At 36.6% G+C, this 22,744-nt stretch overlaps 1 protein-coding gene across 1 annotated transcript; it reads left to right on the forward strand.

Moving 5' to 3' along the window:
* Nucleotides 1-597: 597 nt before the first annotated feature.
* LOC308685076 (DNA-binding protein RFX7-like) lies at nt 598-21,679 on the forward strand. Its single transcript, XM_081356581.1, has 10 exons — nt 598-872; nt 2,995-3,028; nt 9,668-9,753; nt 10,450-10,488; nt 10,633-10,755; nt 10,841-10,961; nt 11,522-11,602; nt 12,346-12,553; nt 13,332-13,627; nt 15,475-21,679. Exons 1-10 carry the CDS (start codon nt 748-750, stop codon nt 19,021-19,023), a joined length of 4,662 nt encoding a protein of 1,553 aa, XP_081212707.1. The 5' UTR covers nt 598-747; the 3' UTR covers nt 19,024-21,679.
* Nucleotides 21,680-22,744: the final 1,065 nt, after the last annotated feature.

Here is a 22,744-nt window from a genome sequence, read left to right on the forward strand (position 1 = left end):
GCTACTATGGTAGTAAGTAATCACTTGATTGAAAAGTAACCTAAACTTTTTTACATTTATGGAATAATATAACACATTTTATCATTATATATGATAGAAGGGAGAATTAGTTCACTTTTTAGGACAATTTCCAGCAAAGGGTGTAGCTAGGTTACACGCCTCATTTTAATACAGAATTTATGAAGCCGTTTTCCTCCCAATGTAGGTTATTTTCAGCTTTTAGTGTTCTACACAAAGATATTATAGAATTATATTATTTTCAAATAAAGCTAGTTGATAAACAATGGTATAAACATGTTTTGGGCACATATGATGTGACTTTTTTTTTGGAAGTAACCTAAACTCTTTTTTTTTACGTTTAGAATAATAAAACACGTTATCGTTATATATGAACAGAAGGGTGTTCACTTTTGAGTGCAATTTCCAGCATGAGTGTAGCTAGGTTACACACGCGAGCGCGCACACGCCTGTACGCCCGTGCGCATGCGCAGTCCCCGTTTCAGCTCGGTCAGTTGCTGCTGCTGCTGTTTCTCTCGGAGAATCTCCGTGTTTTTCCGCCTCGTTCTCGCCCGCCGCGGTGTATGCGTCCGAATCCGACAACCGAGCCCGTGCTGCTCGGTCCAGACTCCCGGTAACGGCTCGTCTCACCTCGGCTCCGGGCGTTATGCGCTCAAATGAGGCCTACATGCTGAATCTGTCCTCCTCTTCCTCCTGCTCCTCCTCCTCCTCCTCTTCCCCCTCCCATGCATGAAGCTCACCGTGATGGCTGATGATCAACAACAACAGCCCGGTGTTCCCGGTGTTCCCGGACCGTCCCTGCAGAGCCTCGAGGCCACGGCACTGCAGTACAACAAGATCAAGAACTCCATTTGGTGAGAGATCCGATCTCGGAAACATTGCATGCATCTGATGGCTGGCACTCGTAACGGGATGTCTGATTCCATTGCATGTTATGTTTTGATTGTTTACAGCCTTATTTCAACTGGACAGTGGGCCTACATATTATTTCGTTGCATGCAATATCTGATTTCAGATGCATGATTTCATTGCATGATGTCTGATTTGATCTCATTGATTATCTCGTCATTGCACTGGACGTCAGATGTCATTGCATAGTACATCTCATTTCAGATTCAAGTTATATCTAAATTCAGTGCATGGCAATGTCTGATTTCAATCCATGGGCAGGGTGATTTTGTTGCATGGGATTATGTCTGATTTCAGTTTCTTGCATATGATGTCTGATTTCATTGCATGGACTTTCTGATGTCATTGCATAGAATTATTTAATTTCATATGGCATATCTGGTTTTTAAATGTATGTAATATCAGATTTCAGTGCATGTGATTGTCTGGTGTCTAATTTCATTTGCATGTCTGATTTCAGTTGGAATGGATGTATGATTTCATAGTATGGGGATGAAGTCTTGAGTTTTATCTGATTGACTTAGGCTACTTATGCCATTGCATCGGATGTCAATCGGACTTCAATTTCTGATTTTAGTGCATGGGAATGTCTGATAATGCATTGTGGCGAGGAACATATGATTTCAGTGAATGTGATTATTAATATTTCTAAATGCATTGCATTGGATGTATGATTTCTTTGACTTGTATAGAATTTATCCAAGCATGCTGATTTTATTGCATGGACTTTCTGATGTCATATCTGGTTTCAAATAGCATTTTATGTAATTATGTCTAATTTCTAATTTCATTGCATTTGGATATCTGATTTCAGTTGCAATGGATGTATGATTTCATTGCATTCTGAGTTTTATCTTGATTTTCTTCAGTGCATGTCATTGCATTGTATGTCAGATTTCTTTGCATAATTTAATGCATGGGGATATCTGATATCATTTCATGGATTGTATGATTTTGTTGCATTTGATATATGATTTTAGTGCCTGTAAATATGTCTGATTTCAATCTTTGGATATGATTTTGTCTGGGTATATCATTTTGTCATTGTATAGGATGTCTGATTTCATTGCATGGCATTTCTGAGGTCCCACTTTATATTAAGTGGCTTTAAGTACTATGTACTTACATGTACTTACATTGAAATTAATAATTTGATACAATGTACTTATTGTGTAACTACATGTTTTTACATTGTACTTACATTTTAAAAATTCCTGCATGTAATTACAGCTGTAATTAATTTATGTAATTACATTTGTAATTACACAGTTGACCCTTCCCTTACACCTTAACCTACCCAATCCACCACACCTGTCCCTAACCTTACCCGTATCACACCTCAATAGCAGCAAAATAGTTTTACAATACAACATGAACACAATAAGTACATTGTACTTATTTTTTGATGTAAGTACATAGTACTTAACGCCACTTAATATAAAGTGGGACCCTTTCTGATTTCAAATTCAAATATAAGTTCTCAGAGCATGGGATTCAATCAGACGTCCCATTAAACTGAAATCAGACTTTCCATGCAGTGATATCAGATGATCCATGCAATGCAACTAGACATCATCCACATGCAACGACATCAGAAAACCCATTAGACAAAATCAGACTCCATCCCCATGCAATGAAATCATATATTATAGGCATTTGAAATTGCATTTTGAAAGTGACGTCGAGCATCCTTTGCATTGAGATCCCATGCAGTGACATCAGAAAATCCCCATGCAAAATCATACATCCATTGCAATTAAAATCAGACATCCATGATTATTAACCAAAGATGTCCACAAAAGCGTATTTTCTCCAGAACCAACAAACCCGTTCGTTTATGTGTAGTAGAAAATTCACAAGCCCTGACTCGACCTTTGACACTGTCATTAATAATGAAATAAAAGTCCTGCTCTTTCTACGAATTCTTTTATCTTAAATGAAACCACCTCCAAGAAAGGCCCTGCCTGTTATCTGGAACTCAACAGCATGTCTTGTTTTCACTTTGTTTATACTTTTTTTTATTCAAGCATAACCGCACTAACAATCCTTGTTTTTCTTGTTTTTCAGCAAATCTGTACAATCAAAAGTGGAGACTATATTGGTAAGTCTCTCATGTCATTACTTATGTACATTTAGTGTTGTCAGAAAGATATTTTGGACACTTAATTCATATTCTGCATGAGCCGTGTTCGAAGGTGTTGTTTATAATTCAGATGCATTCTGTATTAATGCAGCAAGTTGCAATGTTGTTTGACAAGCGTAAAGCGTAAAAACTATTATTTGGCGGAAGAATATATATATTTTTAAATATTTATAAATGTAACAATTTATTGAATACTGATGTCTTATCCTATTACTGTTGCCACTGTTTATAAAGATAATTGGCATTTTTTTACGTAATATTGGGTAAATATTGCATTAAAAATTGATAGAAATGTCTTTCATTAATGTGATTTTTTTTTAAAGACTTCTGGGAAAGTTTTACATTTCCTATCAAAATTAAAGTGAAAGAGCTTGTATAATTGCTCTAGTTTTATATTGTTATAAGAAAATATCGTTAGATTATTGTAAATAATTTTCTTTAAATGCATTCGGGTCCAATTTGACCCGGAAGAGGTCATTTCAGGATTATCATGGTAAAAACATGGTAACATTCAAAACTTTAAAAAGTTTGCACATTCACTCGTTACTTATCAGATATAATATGGTTTAAGTTGAAAAATATTAAATTATGACTCTCAGAACCGAGAATGCAATGGGAATGTATACAGTTTTGTTTAATGCATTACAAGGGTTAATTTCTACTACTTCTACGTCTTTGAGCAGAATTTATGTAAATGAGCTTCTTGTCAGTGCGTCAAGTGATTATAACATAATGCTTTACAACTCAAGTACCACACATTTTGCAGATGAATAGTTTTCTACACCACATTTGTTTGTTGTTAAGTAGCCTAGGCTTTTTTAGTTTGCTGAGAACAATCTTTTATGTGAGTTAGGCAAACTAGACTGAAATATCCACAACTTTCAACCGATGATGTTCAAGACTAAGCTGACAAAAATGAAAGTCAAAAGTCAGTCCTTGCAGGCTTTTCTATTTTATGTTAATTATTGCTTTTGTATATATATAAACATGTGTCATGACTCCAGTAACAAACAGTTGTAGTCATGGAGGCCGTTACCAGGAAGATGAAAACACATCAAAGCATTTAAAGCAAGCCAAACTACCTTAAACAAATAATGTGTTATAGTAGTTTCATTTGCTATTTTTAGCTCACTTTTGAGTAATATGCCACAATTTATATTGAAATAGAATAGAATTGAATGGAATACAATACTATAGAATGTTTATCGTCATGAGGCTGGGCTGGTGGAAATTGTTCTAAGTACAGCTGTATGTTCACAGCTTTTCAACAGTGTGCAAATGTACAAGTACAGTAAAGTAATAAGCTTCTAAAGCTTCAGTATGAATGATTCTTTCACCAGGTAATGTAGTTAATTAGTGTGACTGTGGCTGTTTGTGGAAGCAATGTTGTAATGTGGTGCATTATTTTAAAATGTGTAACAGGTTTGTGTTTATCTGTATGTTACAAACAAGGCTTATCCAGTCAGAATTTAAAGTTGATTCTTTCTGATTCCTATGGGAAATTCAAGTTAAATCTGCTTCCCATTAGAATTTAGAGTTGAGTCTGTCTGTTTGCAATCAGAATTTAGAGTTGAATCTGTCTGTTTCCAATCAGAATTTAGAGTTGAATCTGTCTGTTTCCAATCAGAATTTAAAGTTGAATCTGTCTGTACATCAGAATTTAGAGTTGAATCTGTTTCCAGTCATAATCTAGAGTTGAATCTGATTCCTATTAGAATTTAGAGTTAAATCTGTTTCCAATCAGAATTTAGAGTTGAGTCTGTCTGTTTCCTATCAGAATTTAAAGTTGAATCAATCTGTTTCAAATCAGAATTTAGAGTTGAATCTGTCTGCTTCCAATCAGAATTTAGAGTTGAATCTGTCTGTTTCCAATCAGAAATTCGAGTTGAATTTGTTTCCAATCAGAATTTAGAGTTGAATCTGTTTCCTATCAGAATTTAGAGTTGTATCTGTCTGTTTCCCATCAGAATTTAGAGTTGTATCTGTCTGTTTCCAATCAGAAATTAGTTTACTCTGTCTGTTTCCAATCAGAATTTAGAGTTGAATCTGTCTGTTTCCAATCAGAAATTCGAGTTGAATCTGTTTCCAATCAGAAATTCGAGTTGAATTTGTTTCCAATCAGAAATTCGAGTTGAATTTGTTTCCAATCATAATTTTGAGTTGAATCTGTCTGTTTCCAATCATAATTTCTAGTTGAATCTGTCTGTTTCCAATCAGAAATTCGAGTTGAATCTGTTTCCAATCAGAAATTCGAGTTGACTCTGATTCCTATCAGAATTTAGAGTTGAATCTTTCTGTTTCCCATCATAATTTCGAGTTGAATCTGTCTTTTCAATCATAATTTCGAGTTGAATCTGTCTGTTTCCTATCAGAAATTTGAGTTGAATCTGTTTCCAATCAGAATTTAGTTGACTCTGTCTGTTTCCAATCAGAAATTCGAGTTGAATCTGTTTCCAATCAGAATTTAGAGTTGAATCTGTTTCCAATTAGAATTGAGTTGAATCTGATTCCTATCATAATTTAGAGTTGAATATGTTTCAAATCAGAATTTAGAGTTGAATCTGTCTGTTTCCAATCAGAATTTAGAGTTGAATCTTTCTGTTTCCGATCAGAATTTAGAGTTAAATCTGTCTGTTTCCAATCAGAATTTAGAGTTGAATCTGTCTGTTTCCAATCAGAATTTAGTTGAATCTGATTCCTATCGTAATTTAGAGTGGAATATGTTTCAAATCAGAATTTAGAGTTGAATCTGTCTGTTTCAAATCAGAATTTAGAGTTGAATCTGTCTGTTTCCCATCAGAATTTAAAGTTGAATCTGTTTCCCTTCTGAATTTAGAGTTGAATTTGTCTGTTTCCCTTCAGAATTTAGATTTGAATCTGTTTCCAATCAGAAATTCGAGTTGAATCTGTTTCCAATCAGAATCTAGTTGAATCTAATTCCTATCGTAATTTAGATTGGAATATGTTTCCCATCAGAATTTAGAGTTGAATCTGTCTGTTTCTAATCAGAATTTAGTTGAATCTGAGTCCTATCGTAATTTAGAGTGGAATATGTTTCAAATCAAAATTTAGAGTTGAATCTGTCTGTTTCAAATCAGAATTTAGAGTTGAATCTGTCTGTTTCCCATCAGAATTTAGAGTTGAATCTGTCTTTCCAGTCATAATTTCGAGTTGAATCTGTCTGTTTCCAATCAGAATTTAGTTGACTCTGTCTGTTTCCAATCAGAATTTAGAGTTGAATCTGTCTTTCCAGTCATAATTTCAAGTTGAATCTGTCTGTTTCCTATCAGAAATTCGAGTTGAATCTGTTTCCAATCAGAAATTCGAGTTGACTCTGATTCCTATCAGAATTTAGAGTTGAATATTTCCGTTTCCCTTCAGAATTTCGAGTTGAATCTGTCTTTCCAATCAGAATTTAGAGTTGAATCTGTCTGTTTCCAATCGGAATTTAGTTGACTCTGTCTGTTTCCAATCAGAATTTAGAGTTGAATCTGTCTGTTTCCTATCAGAAATTCGAGTTGAATCTGTTTCCAATCAGAATTTAGTTGACTCTGTCTGTTTCAATCAGAAATTCGAGTTGAATCTGTTTCCAATCAAAATCTAGAGTTGAATCTGTTTCCAATAAGAATTTAGAGTTGAATCTGATTCCTATCATAATTTAGAGTTGAATATGTTTCAAATCAGAATTTAGAGTTGAATCTGTCTGTTTCCAATCAGAATTTAGAGTTGAATCTTTCTGTTTGCGATCAGAATTTAGAGTTGAATCTGTCTGTTTCCAATCAGAATTTAGAGTTGAATCTGTCTGTTTCCAATCAGAATTTAGTTGAATCTGATTCCTATCGTAATTTAGAGTGGAATATGTTTCAAATCAGAATTTAGAGTTGAATCTGTCTGTTTCAAATCAGAATTTAGAGTTGAATCTGTCTGTTTCCAATCGGAATTTAGTTGACTCTGTCTGTTTCCAATCAGAATTTAGAGTTGAATCTGTCTGTTTCCTATCAGAAATTCGAGTCGAATCTGTTTCCAATCAGAAATTCGAGTTGAATCTGTTTCCAATAAGAATTTAGAGTTGAATCTGATTCCAATCAGAATTTAGAGTTGAATCTGATTCCTATCATAATTTAGAGTTGAATATGTTTCAAATCAGAATTTAGAGTTGAATCTGTCTGTTTCCAATCAGAATTTAGAGTTGAATCTTTCTGTTTGCGATCAGAATTTAGAGTTAAATCTGTCTGTTTCCAATCAGAATTTAGAGTTGAATCTGTCTGTTTCCAATCAGAATTTAGTTGAATCTGATTCCTATCGTAATTTAGAGTGGAATATGTTTCAAATCAGAATTTAGAGTTGAATCTGTCTGTTTCAAATCAGAATTTAGAGTTGAATCTGTCTGTTTCCCATCAGAATTTAGATTTGAATCTGTTTCCAATCAAAAATTCGAGTTGAATATGTTTCCAATCAGAATCTAGTTGAATCTGATTCCTATCGTAATTTAGATTGGAATATGTTTCCCATCAGAATTTAGAGTTGAATCTGTCTGTTTCCCATCAGAATTTAGATTTGAATATGTTTCCAATCAGAATCTAGTTGAATCTGATTCCTATCGTAATTTAGATTGGAATATGTTTCCCATCAGAATTTAGAGTTGAATCTGTCTGTTTCCCATCAGAATTTAGATTTGAATCTGTTTCCAATCAAAAATTCGAGTTGAATATGTTTCCAATCAGAATCTAGTTGAATCTGATTCCTATCGTAATTTAGAGTGGAATATGTTTCAAATCAGAATTTAGAGTTGAATCTGTATGTTTCAAATCAGAATTTAGAGTTGAATCTGTCTGTTTCCCTTCAGAATTTAGATTTGAATCTGTTTCCAATCAGAAATTCGAGTTGAATATGTTTCCAATCAGAATCTAGTTGAATCTGATTCCTATCGTAATTTAGATTGGAATATGTTTCCCATCAGAATTTAGAGTTGAATCTGTCTGTTGTTAATCAGAAATTCGAGTTGAATCTGTTTCCAATCATAATTTAGAGTTGATCTGATTTCTATCAAAATTTAGAGTTGAATATGTTTACAATCAGAATTTAGAGTTGAATCTGTCTGTTTCTAATCAGAATTTAGAGTTGAATCTGATTCATATCAAGAGCGTAAAGTTTTATTACTCTGCTGTGCAGCCAATCAGAGGCAAGATAACTACTTCATACAGATGTCATACTGTTCAGTAGCCAGAATCAACCTAATAAAACCTTTAAAGAGACTCAGCTTCCATATTCGATAGAATAAGCCTGCATGTTTGTTTTATACAATACCTCAATATGTGACCCTGGATCACATGTTGCACGGTCATATTTGTGGCAATAGCCAACGATGCATTGTATGGGTCAAAGTTGTCGATTTTTCTTTTATGCCAAAAATCATTAGGATATTAAGTAAAGATCATGTTCCATGAAGATATTTTGTAATTTCCTACCGTAAATATATTAAAAAATATATTTTTGTGAGTGAATGCAGCAAAATCGCAAACATACATGGACAACTTTAAAGGAGTTTTTCCCAATTTTTAGTATTTATTTATTTATTTATTTATTTCACCCTCAGATTCCAGATTTTCAAATAGTTGTATCTCGGCCAAATAATGTCCTATCCTAACAAACCATATATAAATGGAAAGTTTATAAGTTTATTTATTCAGCTTTCATGTGATGTATAAATCTCAATTGAAAAAAAATTGACCCATGTGACTGGTTTTGTGGTCCAGGGTCACAAATATCAGCCATAGCATTGAATAGATGGATTTATAACGGCTACCTGGTGCATTTAGGAAATAACAGCGAATTGTCTTTTATTTTTTTATTTACTGCTCATTGGCTGTCAAGCCTCACCCCATTCATGAGTGCCGGTTTCCCCTAGCAACAAAGAGGCAAATAGAATAGGAAGAGGTGAGAGGAATTCATTCTCACCAGCCAATTGAAAGCGAGATGGGAGGAGCCTGTGCTGAAACCAAGTGTGTGTCAGCATTGACATGCATGTTTACTGACAAGGTTTACATGGCAACTAGCTAAAAGCTGAGCAGGACTGCAGGTTTGCTGGTCATATGCGCAGACACACTCCAGTATTGTGTCTCTGTCGGACTCGAGGGGACCTGCTTTTCCCCTTTGAATACGCCAACCCTGCGCAAATGAATGCAGGAGAAAACAGTGATGTCATGGACTGCGAAGTCTTGCAGGGGCCGAAATAAATGTTTGGCTACTGGATATCTTGTGTAATCTATATTGAAACCATCATGGCCTTGATCAACCTTCGAGTGATCAACCTTTAAGTGTCAAAGACTTGCTAAAATGAGCAAAATCACATAACCAAATATAATAAATCAGTTTTGTCTATAAAATGCTTGAAATCTGTTGTCTTTCACACCAAAATACCAAATGAACTGACAGTTTAAGTTGTTTAAGTTAATTATTTCTTAGGTTAGTCATAGAATTCCACTGATTTTTACACTTTTATTACATTTAATGACTGTGTGAACATGCTTGTTTGTTTTTAGAGTAGAAATATCATCAAACTTGTCTGAAATGCCCTTGTGTTCTTTATTTACGCAGCAAGATGTTGAGAAGTTTACAGATATCGAAAAGCTCTACCTCTACCTTAAGTTGCCTTCTGGTCCCAGTAGTGGCAATGACAAAAGGTACATGTTATTTTTAATCTATTTATTCCTTTCCATATCCCCCTCCCTTCCTTTTATGATTTGAACACCTCAAAAACCATTTGTGATCTTTGTGCTTTGCGATATCAAATACACTCATAGCATATAGTACGTCTGATGTTTATTATTCACTCATTGAGTGAAACATGCATATCTAGTGAGATGCATTGATGTAACAAAATCAAGAAGTGTACAAGTATCATTTTTTGGTAACACTTTACAATAAGGTTCATTAGTTAATATAATAACTAACAATCAGCAATTCATTTGTTACAGTATTTATTAATCTTTGTTAGTGTTTGTTAATAAAAATGCATGTTAGTTCACAGTGCATTAACTAATGTTAACAAACGCAACCTTTGATTTTAATAACGTATTAGTAAATGTTTAAATTATTATACTAAGATTAATAAATACTGTAGAAGGATTGTTCATTCTTAGTTTAACTAATGAACCTTAGTGTAAAGTGTTTCCCATTTTTCTTTGTAAGATTGCCTATTTTTGCATTTGTTCTTTTGCATCATGCTGTATTGAATCATATGAGCTAATCATTTCACCATTTAAATAGATTTTGTGTCAATTATGACATTGCAATACCAAGCTTCCTGTGTTTTATCATTTGTTTCCCCTTATCTGTCCATCATGTCAACCCCTCTTTCCCAACATGATGTCCAATAGAACTGAAAATCAGAGGGGCTCTGCAAGTCCTGCACTATGGTACTACAACTTTAACTATATCACAGGGAAAAAACATTCTTGTTATGTGATATATTATACAGGAGCAACAAATGTACACACATGTATTTCTGCAACTACAGCATCGCTGTTTCAAGCCTCCCTTTCCCTCTGTTCTTCTCGTAGTGACCAGAATTCAATGTCGTCCAGTCGGACTCAACAAACATACGCGTTCAACTGGATCCGAAATCACTTAGAAGAGCATCCGGAAACCTCACTGCCAAAACAAGAGGTGTACGACGAATACAAGTGAGTGCGGTTTAATGCAGTAATGGACAGAATTTGTGTGCTTGTACTCATCGGATTCTCATGCTGTTTTTTGGGGTTTTTTTAGGAGTTATTGCGACAATCTGGGTTACCATCCTTTAAGCGCAGCTGATTTCGGGAAGATCATGAAAAATGTTTTTCCGAACATGAAGGCACGTCGTTTGGGCATGAGGGGGAAATCAAAATATCCTTTTCTGCGGAAATTTGAGATGTCACATACAGTAATGCTATACATCTTTTGAAACAAACTAAATGCGTAGATCATGTGTGACCCTGGACCACAAAACCAGTCACATGGGTCAATTTTTTTAAATTGGGATCTATATATCATCTGAAAGCTAAATAAATTAGCTTTATTGAATAAGCTTTATTAAATAAGCCATTGATGTATGGTTTGTTAGGATAGGACAATATAAAACTATTTGAAAATCTGGAATCTGAGGCAAAAAAATCTAAACATTAAAGTTGTACATTTATTCTCAAAATTTATGTACATTCACTCACAAAAAGAAATGTTTTATATATTTACGGTAGGAAATTTACAAAATATCTTCATGGAACATGATATTTACTTAATATCCTAATGATTTTTGGCATAAAAGAAAAATCAATAATTTTGACCCATGCAATGTATTGCTGGCTATTGCCACAAATATACCTGTGCGACATGTGACTGGTTTTGTGATCCAGGGTCACATATGTGAGAAGTCATGAGAATTGTTGTGAACCTTTACGATGGATCACGTACTGCTACAGTGGTCTGAGGAAAAAAGCATTTGTGCACATGCCGTCACTCCCAAACCTGGACTTACACAAATCAGGAGATGGGGTGAGTGTCCTGTTCTATAATAATAGTAGAATGATTTCTGGAGGATCATGTGACACCAAAGAGTAATGATAATGAAAATTCAGCTTTGCATCAGGAATAAATTACATGTAGATAAATTGTATTGATATTTCACTATATTACTAGGGATGCACAGATATGAAAATTTTGGCCGATATCAATAACCGATAATTCTTTTTATTTTAAAGCCGATAACCGATATATTGGCCGATAAATCTAAATCCAAATTTTTATATAATTTTTGAGAGCCTGATTACAAAAAAAAGTCTCACCATTAAAAGCCACGTCTCAAACACACAATTACAATCTTCTCATTATAATGTTATGTAGCCGATATGACAGACTTGCTGCACATGTTGCACTGAACCATATTTTCCTTCTTTGAAGTGATTACAATCATATTTCAAGCAATTCAAACCCATCATGTTGAACAGTGTGCATCTGAAGTGTCTCAGCTGAAGGAAATAATCAATTATTAATCAGCTTTAATATATCAACCAAATTTTCTTATCAGGCCGATAACGATAACACCAAAAAGGATCATATATCGGCCAGTACCGATATTGTGGCCGATATTTCGTGCATCCCTAATTATTACTCTTTTTTTTCTGTATTTTTGCAGCTTCGGCGTTTGAGACTTACAAACATTTCATACTTTTGACCAGTCATGTAATATTTTCACCAGTCATAACTGATAAGCAATCCCTCTCTGTCTGCTGCTTTAGTGTGAGTTGTTGGAGTCGACCGGACAGTCTCCCAGTGCCGAGGACGAGATGCGCTCAGCTGCCTGTGGTCTGGTCTGCGAATGGGCTCAGAAGGTGTTGAGTCGCCAGTTTGACAGTGTGGAAGAACTGGCACGCTTTCTTCTTAACAGTCACTATATAGGCACTAAGTCCATGGCAGCTCTTACTGTTATGACTGGAACCCCAACAGGCAAGACACAAAAATTACCTCACTTACATAACTTGCATGATTAAACTTATCATTGTTTTTTACTTTAACTCTTTTTATTGATGCTTTTCAATCAGAGAGTTACAAACAGAAAGACAATGCAGTATTTGTTTCAACATATTAACCAAGAAATCCAGCTGAAATTAATCAAAAGCATTCCTTACTCTCAAAGCCAGTTACACAAAAAAACATGGAAAAAAGAAAAGGATTATAAATGCATGTCAAGTCACATTAATTTATATAGTGCTTTTAAGAATATGGATTGTTTCAAAGCAGCTTTACAGTGATTATAGGAAATTACCATAACATATTGTTTAGGCTTTACAACAGCTCTAGAATAAAGTTATTGTCCAGCTAAAATTAGTTTTGATTGATTGATTCACTTCCATTGCGAAGATCATTAGTTATTAACTTAGGGGCCGCTAACGCAACACCGTTCTAACAGGAAAACCCTTTGCATGCTCCAAAACATACTAGTATATTACAAAACAATATTGATAAAATAATATTAAATTAAAATATATGTGTATTACATAAATGCATACAGTGTGGCAGCAATATAGACAAAATACAGCAAAAATTAAAACCTTACTAAGAGAGAGAAAAAACCCAACAAAACTTGCACCTTTTTAAACAATCACAGAAAAAACAAATACAATTTATTTCCCTTTTTCATGTACTCTGTTTCTTAATCAATCAGGGGTGAGAGAGAGGGCAAGAAAGTTGTTTTTAACTTAAACCTATTTCCTAAAAATGCCAGGTATGAAAACCCCTACGTCTGCGTTTGTGCCAACCGGTGAAGCCAACTCATTCCTTCCCCAAGTGAAGACCCTCCCTTCGCCTTCTGTAGACGCCAAACAGCAGCTTCAGCGTAAGATCCAGAAGAAGCAGCAGGAGCAGAAGCTCACCTCTCCTTTGCCCACCGATGCCCAGGTGAGAAGAGCCGAGGCGGGCACACCTGTCCCTGGGTCCAGCCTGACCTCTGGAAGTCCTGCATTACTGTCCCCTCAACCAACCATAGGCATTGTGGTTGCTGCTGTTCAAAGTCCTATCACAGTAAGGAGATTTTGGTTGCTAACGGGTAGGGGTGTGACGAGACACTTATTTTAGAAGACGAGACACGAGATTGGGTTCACGAGACGAGATTTTTGCACAAAATTTTATAGAAATCCTCAATGACAAATTTCATGATTGGAAAAATAGTCGGCAGGTGCTTTTTTGAAATGTTTTAGCTAATAATCTTGTAATAAATATCATTTCAGTTCTACTTTCTGAGTATGATTTATCAGTAACACGTTACAATAAGGTTCATTAGTTAATATTAGTAAATGTATTAAAGGGGTGGTAAAATGCCCTTTTCACAAGATGTAAAATATATCCATGATGTCCCCAGAGTGTGTGTGTGAAGTTTTAGCGCAAAATACCCCACAGATATTTTTATATAGCAAGTTAAAGTTGTCACTTTTTGAGGGTGAGCAAAAACACACCGTTTTGTGCCTGTTCCTTTAAATGCAAATGAGCTGCTGCATAGGGCGGGGTTTCAAGAGCTTGTGTGTGTTAGCAGCTGCTATTACCTCATGCAGACACACTAAAATGACAGAAACAGTTCTGCCTTTAATGTTAAAATGGAGTCAAAGATGGAGAGACTCAAGAAGAAGTGACAACATGTAGAATGCAACAGGGCGTCTCTGAATGGTAAGTTGATGAATTTATGTTGCTGATGTAGAGTTAACTATCTGTCATGATAAATCTATAAATCGCTCATACGGGAACTGTTGTGAGATGCACACAGAGTGACTTTCTATAGCATGTGAAAAGATGGATGCTTAAGTTTGAGCTGACTCACAAATGTACTCTTATACAACAACTTTTCCTCTTCTCAACATGGGCTGCGTGTTCCCGGGGGCGGGGTTTATGTAAATTCTAGGGTTAGTGATGTCACTAACCCGGGAGGAATGTCGTGTAGTCCCAACCAGCCGTTTGTTGTAGTCCTTTTCTTTAAAAGCAAATATCTTCCTTTGCTTTGAACTTTGAGCGTTGTAACTTTGCAGATGTTGTTTATGCTCAAAAAGCAACATTACACACTAACTAAAGTTAGAAAAGTGAAATCATACTCAACCACCCCTTTAACTAACATGAACTAACAATGAGCAATACATTTGTTACAGCATTTATTAATCTTTGTTAATGTTGGTTAATAAAAATACAGCTGATCATTTGTTCATGTTAGTTCACGGTGCATTAACTAATGTTAACAAACACAACCTTTGATTTTAATAACATATTAGTAAATGTTGAAATTAATATGAACTAAGATTAATAAATGCTGAAGAAGTTTTGTTTATTCTTAGTGCACGTTAACTAATGTAGTTAACTAATGAATCTTATTAATAAGATTCGGTGTTACTGAATTACCATATGCATTGAAGGACAACAATATACAAGCACTGTAAAAGGTTTTGCCACAAACTCAACTGACTTGTTTTTCTCCTGTATGATTTTTAAGTCTCTTCAGACCTTACTGTACATGATTTATGAGCTTCCAGAAGTTCTGATTGAGGCTGTGTGTGACCTCATAATTGAGCTACTTTCCACAAATTGAACATAGAAATAAAAATAGTACAATGGTTTTTATTTTTTAGAAAAACTGCAAAACGACAGTGGAGGTATGCCGCGGTGAGCACTGTAATGTAATGTGAATGTAGCGGTGGCATATTCTATGCTAATTTCACCCTCCCGCTCCGTCATGGCGATATCCCAAGCTTTTCACTCAACGAGAAATCTAGAAATTTAGTCTTGCGAGATCTCGTTCCACAAGATCTTGTCACACCACTACTAGCAGGGTATGGATGACTTGATATTACTGGATGGACAATTGCTTCAACTATTGTTTTGTTTTGCAGGTTCAGAGAAGCAGGCAACTAATGACCTCTCCAAGTCCTGTTGGGGCAGCAGAGGGAAAAGTTGTACCGGTTAACTTCCAGGTCGTGACACAATCTCTTAAGCAGTCTCCAAAAACACCCCAGAATATCTCTGCCAGCCCAGTTGGTGACCGGTTGGCCAGACACCGATATGCCCAGATCTTACCTAAACCTTCCGCCACTAGCGCCATTGCACTTCGCTCACCCCAAACGCTCCTCATCACCAACAGCCCCATCAAGACAGTGATGCCCACGCCTCATGTTAGCTCTGTAAATGTGGTCAAGATGACTGCAATATCGCTAGCGCCCAACAGTAGCAGTAATAGTAGTACTCCTACCCCGTTGCGACCTGCGTCAGCAGGCATCAGTAGCACAGCTTCCCAGGAAGAATTAAACCAAACCCAGCAAGCTCATAACGGGGCGTCTGCCATCTCTCTTCAGTCATCTGGATTTGGGAAACCTGGACGTCCTTCTATAACCCCAACCCCGTTAGCGTCCACCATTACCAATGAGGTGAAAGTGACATTCGAAGCTGTGAATGACAGTAACTCAGCTATTTCTGTTGATAAACAAAGCACTGCGTCAGGAGCAAGTACAGGACAAAAGAATGAAAGAGCCACTAAATACCGGGCTTCCAGTGAACCCTCTCTGCTTATTAAGGCGTCCCCTGTGCCTGAGAGAGTTATAAGGGCCAAGAGTGACTCTACAACCCCTTCAAGTACAATCATGGAGGCTCTTGCCCCAAGCAGCAATAACAACAGCAATGATCAACCAGAAAGTACTTTGTATTTAACTGTTACCAGCCAGAATGTAGACGCCGAATTGTCATCCATTTGTGCGGTGGCAACTGCAAGCACTTCTTCTAAAGATGCTGGTCTCTGTTTAAAAAGCCCTCGAAAACGCTCTGCATCTGTTTTGGAAACCCATACAATTCCAGTTAAAAGAGTATTCGTTTCCCAGCAACCTTTGGATGTTAGCAGCAATGCCAGGCCTGGTCTTGTAATATCAGCTAAGAAGATCCAGAGACCTGGCACCCCAGCAAGACCAGAGAGTGCTCCATGCAAAGTTACGCTAAAACACAGTAGCTCTTTTCCAACTCAAATCTTGGCTCTTTCCGACACTCCCATTGGAATCTCTCGGACTGTTAATCCTCAAATCGAGAATGAAGTTGCTGATATCAGCCTGAATGAAACAGCTTCTGGTAATAGCACAGCTTTATTGCAACAAATCCCAAGTCACCACCAAATCAGCAGTGTTGTTTCTCAGGAGGTATCCGCTGTAAGTGAGCTCAAGAGCTCGCTGCAAGACTTCTCGCAACAGATGCAAGCAGAACACAAGCAGAATGCAGCTAATCCGTTACCGTTGATGGCAACTGAGACCTCCAGTCAGCTCTCTCTTCAGCAGGACATTGTTGATTTTGCAGGAGGCCAAGCTAGCATTGACTATTTCCCCTTCAATGATGATGATATGACCCAGGATAGTATCGTAGAAGAGCTCGTACAGATGGAGGAGCAAATGAAGCTAAATAGCAGCTTGCAATCCTACCTAAGTTGTGTGGATATATCCCTACAAGGTCAAACCACAGTTGGACAAGGAACAATCATGTCGCCCCATCAGACAAATACCCAGTTCTATCATTCTTCCCATAGTAGTGCAACGCCAGTGCACACACCAACTCCGACGCCTACGCCAACACCAACGCCTACTCCAACTCCTACCTCCGAGATGCTACCAGGGGGGAATAGCATGACCAGAGAAAGCCCTTGTTCCCGAATGGCAACTGTTACCCCAGTTGATAGCATCTTAGGTGGGCGCCATACACCCATTAGCACTCCACTGTCAAACTGCAGTAGCAGTGTTCCTCCAAGTCCCATTGAATGCCGCAATCCCTTTGCATTCACTCCTATCAACTCCAGTATAACTGGTTATCATGATGGTAGCGTTGTGTCCAGCAGTCCAGTGAAGCCCATGCAAAGGCCTATGGCCACCCACCCAGATAAAGCCAAGCTGGAGTGGATAACCAACAGGTACAACAGCACCGCAGGCTCTCCTGTTATCTCAACCAACTCCACCATTGCTATCCTCCCCAGTTACCAGGATCTGGTCGAGGACCATTTCCGTAAACCACACGCCTTTGCCATCCCAGGCCAATCTCTCCAGTCTCAGTCAAGGCATCAGGATGGAAACTTAGGAAGGTTAACAGCCGTTTCTCCAGTGCAACAAGGACAGCAAACCACCCTTAGTAGCAGGCAAGAAAGTTTCGCCGTCCCAGCTCCGTTGGACAATAAAGGATCCGGAAGCACATCCGCATCTGGAACCTTCCGGTGTCGTAGCGTTAGCCCGGCAGTTCGCCAGCGTAACCTCAGTGGCACCACTGCACAAACAGTCACCACTCCAAGGTCTGTTGTTTCTCCCTTTAATTGCCCCCTGACATCTGAGGTCCTTAACATTCTGGCCAACAACCAGTCGGTGGTCAGTGCCAGCACCTTGGCCCAAAGGAGCCAATCAGTGCCGCTAAACATCATGATGCAGTCTGAGCTGCTACCTGTCAGTCACCAGGCGCAGCAAAGCAATAGCGCTAAGATCACAACCGTGCTTCTCAGCAAGATGGACACGGACGGAGACGATGCAGTGCGAGGACTTGGTGTAAATAACCTGCCCTCCAATTACACCGCACGGATGAACTTAACCCAAATCTTGGAGACGACACAGGGCTTCCCCGGAGGCCCCAACTCTCAGAACCAGCAGCTGCCTCTGGACTCAAGCCCTTCGCCATTTGACTTCCAGAAGACGGGTTACCTCATAAGCACGGGAGAGGAACAAGTCGTCTTCTCCAGTGGCGACAGTCAAGCACAATCAGGCTCTGGACTGCAACAACCGGAAGAGCAGCTTGAGCTCCAAGAACCGCAATTGGAGCTGCAAGATCAACACCTACAACTCCAGAATCAACAGCTGCAACTTCCAAATCAGCAATTACAACTCCAAGACCAACAGTTGCAACTCCAGGACCAACAGATGCAACTTCCAGACCAACAATTGCAACTCCAGGACCAACAATTGCAACTCCAGGACCAACAGTTGCAGTTGTCAGACCAACAACAGTTACAAGATGATCCGGATCTCACCCGGCAGCACTTGTTGCCCCAAACCTCTCAGCAGGTCATGGATCACGAGCAACAAGAGCAACTGGACTTCAACACTACCGTTAAGGATCTCTTAGGGGAGGACAGCCTCAACCCCAGTTCACAACTCGTCGGACAAGTGGCATCTGAACTTAGTGCGGTCGCTTCTGACTTTTCCAGCGACATCCGGTTGACTTCTGACCTTTCTAGTAGCATTAATGACCTGAACACTTTGGACCCCAACTTGCTGTTTGACCCCAGTCAACAGCAGGACCAATATGAAGATGCCACACTGGAAGAACTGAAGAACGATCCTCTGTTTCAGCAGATTTGCAGCGATACTGTGAACTCTGCTGGTTTTGATTGGCTGGAGAATAAAGACCAGCCAACCGTGGAAATGTTGGGATAATATTATTTCCTGTTCCTTTACTGTTGATGTTGCTGTTGTCATTGTTGTTTATATTTATGGTTTCTGTTTAGCGTTTTGTTTTTTTTGTATTGCAACGTTTTGTGTATCCAAAAATGTTGAATGATGTGTCTGTGCAGCAAAAACCTGGATGCTTTGGACTTGTCCAGTGTAAAGTGCCAGCCTGAGGTAAATCTCGTACAGGCATGTGCTTTATCAAATGTTTTATTTTTTATTTTATTTTTTTAACAATTGTTTTGTTTGTATTCCTATTGATTTCGTGGATCATTCCAGTCATTTCTCCCTTTTATTCATAAGTAATTTATCTTGGATGGTCAAATAATTCATCTGGTTCCAATTGATAATGAAACATCACCTGGTGCACAAGCATATCCTAGATTTAATTCACACTCTTTTATACATTTCCATCCACTAAAAACAGTGGATATTGAGAACCTGCATGCAATATTCCAAGTGACAAGTCACTGACTTTGGGGAAACACCATTTCTAAATGGTCATATAAGTATCTTTTATTGTGGCTTTGCGAGATGGGTTGGAGTGTATTCAAATATCATAAGTACAGCAGAGGTGAAATATCACATCTACATATCGTAAACCAGTCAGTTCAATGAACTGCAAGGTGCTACTTGGTGCTGACTTAAAGAATCGCATTTACTGAATCTCTCATCAGCCGTCATTGGTTTTGTCAAAGTGGTTTTACACGTTTTTGCGGGGAAAGGTTATTTAAGGCCATACAACTTGTACTGTTAAATCCAAACTGTTGGGGAGGGATGAGATTTGTGCTATATACGTTAAAAAAAAGAAGACTCGTCTGCCTTATTTCCAGAGTCTAAGGCCTTATTCCATCTCATAAAGGCTTTGATGTTTTGAATTCAAGAACAAACTTGGTGCACTTAAAAAAACAAAAAGGTGTTGTGTATTAGCGGTGAACATTTCTTGATCGTCTCTTTAGATGGTCGCTAGCCATTTCTGCGCCTTTTTTTGCACATCATTTCAAACTGGTAGTGACGATGGTATGGTGATGGCTAGATATTCTTTCCAACTCGAGATCGACAGGAAAACCTGTGTAGTTTCTCCGGCCTTAACTCCATACCAAAGAGAAGCTGTCGAAGAACAAGAGTCGTTGCGGTTTCCATCTTCAATTGGCGTCATCCAAAAGGGATCTTGTAGACAATGTTTTTTTTGCTTTGTTTTTATCAGATTGCGGGATGAATCTTGTGTAAATTATGTATATGGCGGATGTACAGATAACTATGGTTTGGGGAGCATGTTGTACAAGTTCACAAAGACTAAAATTCTAGGCTGTTCAAGTTAGTGCGACATTTGTATAAAATAAAAAAAAAGGACATAGTGGTCATTATGAAATTTCCATTTTATCAAGACGCTAACGGTGATGGTTTGTAGGTAGATGAGAGTGCCCTTAAGAAAACTCTGAGGAATCATAAGTCCATAGCCAGCACGATATCTCGCTTGTTACGTTTCTGGCTTTCTGTGATGTGCTAGTAAATGCTGTCTGTTGGATCTGTAGCTTGCTAATGTACCATATTTCTTAGGAGTTTATCGGTTCCTGCATACGCAGATGTGATGTGTAAATGAGAGAGGATGTTATAGCATGGATTTATCGCAAAAAAAAAAAGAAATTAGATGAGGCTTGAATATAAAGGCGTTCATTTTATCGTGACTATGTTGTGTGCGGAGGCGAATCAAAGGAGCGGACACTGGAAATGGTTTTGAAGTTCATATTATTGCACTAAAAGCTTTTTGTATTGTTTGTTTATTTCTGTCGTTTTAAGGAACAATTGGTGCCCACGCTATTTTTCTTCTAAAGACAATAAAAAGCTAAAGGGGAATAACTCATGCTAGAAAATGACAATGAATAAACGCCTTGTGTAGCAATGAGCTCTAATCTCAATGAGATCCGCGTTGTACGACTTCTCGTACCTGAGAAGAAAATATGAAAATACGAGATTTAAAAATGACATTATTAAGCAGTGTGTTTTTAAAAAAGAAAAAAATCCAACATGCTTCACCATGTTATAAAATGACTGTATGTGCGCATGTATGTTAAAATATCTATGGTAGTATTTGTCGTGACCACTCTTTTAGCCAATCAGAGCACTGGTATCGTTAACCAGGTCAAGAGGAGACAAACGTAGTTCTATATGCATTTTATGATGTTTACTAAGTTAAAATAAGTCTGTTTCTGTTTATGAATGTTGTTCTATTGTTATTGTTTCTTATTTGGTTTTGAATATATCCTTTTTATATTATATAAAAAAAACGCCTATGTGAAGAAAGCTGTAAATATTTTTTATGTTCTGGCATTCATCGAGGCACTGATTAATAACCATTTTTTATTTTACAAGTCCGACTCCGGTTCTCTTTTGATACGCAGGGATTGATGCCGCAGTTGGTCCGATGTCTGGTAGGAAAACATGTTCATTCTGTCTGTCCGTTTGGATCTGTAGATTTGAGCCTTCTGATGTGCTTGTTTATCTGCTCTATGTGGACAGTAGCTTGTTAATTTTGCAAAAAAGCGTTTCAGCGATGTTTTGTTCTTTTCTCTCTCTTTTTTTTTTCCAATGGAAAGTACTCACAGGTGAGATTTTTTAAGTGGTTTTAAAAGCCAATAAACATTTTTTTAAACAACACTTGTCCTGTGTTTATGCAGTGTTGCTGCTTTGAGCGTAACGCCGCCCTCTGTTGCTTCACATTGACACTGCAGCTAAAAAACAAAACACAAACACAGGAGATGATGGTCATATCATGCATGACTGCCAGAATCATCAACAACATTCTTCAATATCAAGTATAAAATCTAGAAATTCTGTTCATATCATCCTCAACTATTTAATACTCTTCCAGCTGATATCAGACATGCACATTAGGTGATATTAAATTTTAAAACAGAGTTAGCTTTTGTTTGACGTTACTTAATTGTTTCTGTGTTTTCCATTATTTTACTATATTTATAAGTATATATATAGTAAGATTTGTCATTATGTAAATATATTTTTATATATAATTTTAAAAATGTGTAATTGTTGATATGTGTCATTTTACAATTTAAAAATGATATATATAATTATATTTAATAATAATATAATTTATTAATATATATAATTATTTATTGTTATTTGTTTATATATATATATATTTATATATATTATTAATATATAAAAAATATATTCATAACTAATAATATTAAATATAATTATATATATTTTATATCATATTTTATTTTTTAATTATATCTATTATTATATATATATATACTGTGTATACTATATATATATATATATATATATATATATATAATTATAAAATAAGATAATATATTAAGATAATATATAACAGGAATTATCATATATATAATAATAATAATAATATTTAATATTATTCATTAATATATATAATTATAAAATATATATTTATAATAATTAAATAATATATAACTTTCTCATATACTTGAAATAAAATAAATGTTAAATTAAATAAAATATTTAAGAATTAAACCTTATTTTATTTCCGCTATTTCCTATTTAATTATTTAATTTAACTGGATGTATTAAAATAATGTACTGAAATAAAATAATGATACGATTTACATGCCAAAGTTGAATATCGGCTCCTGACTAATCAAACCGCTCTAATAATGAACGCTCTTCTGCATATTCGATCATATCTGCTTTTGCGGGGAGT

This window comes from Scardinius erythrophthalmus, assembly GCF_964197995.2.
Source record: "Scardinius erythrophthalmus genome assembly, chromosome: 24".
Taxonomy (NCBI): Eukaryota; Metazoa; Chordata; class Actinopteri; order Cypriniformes; family Leuciscidae; genus Scardinius; species Scardinius erythrophthalmus.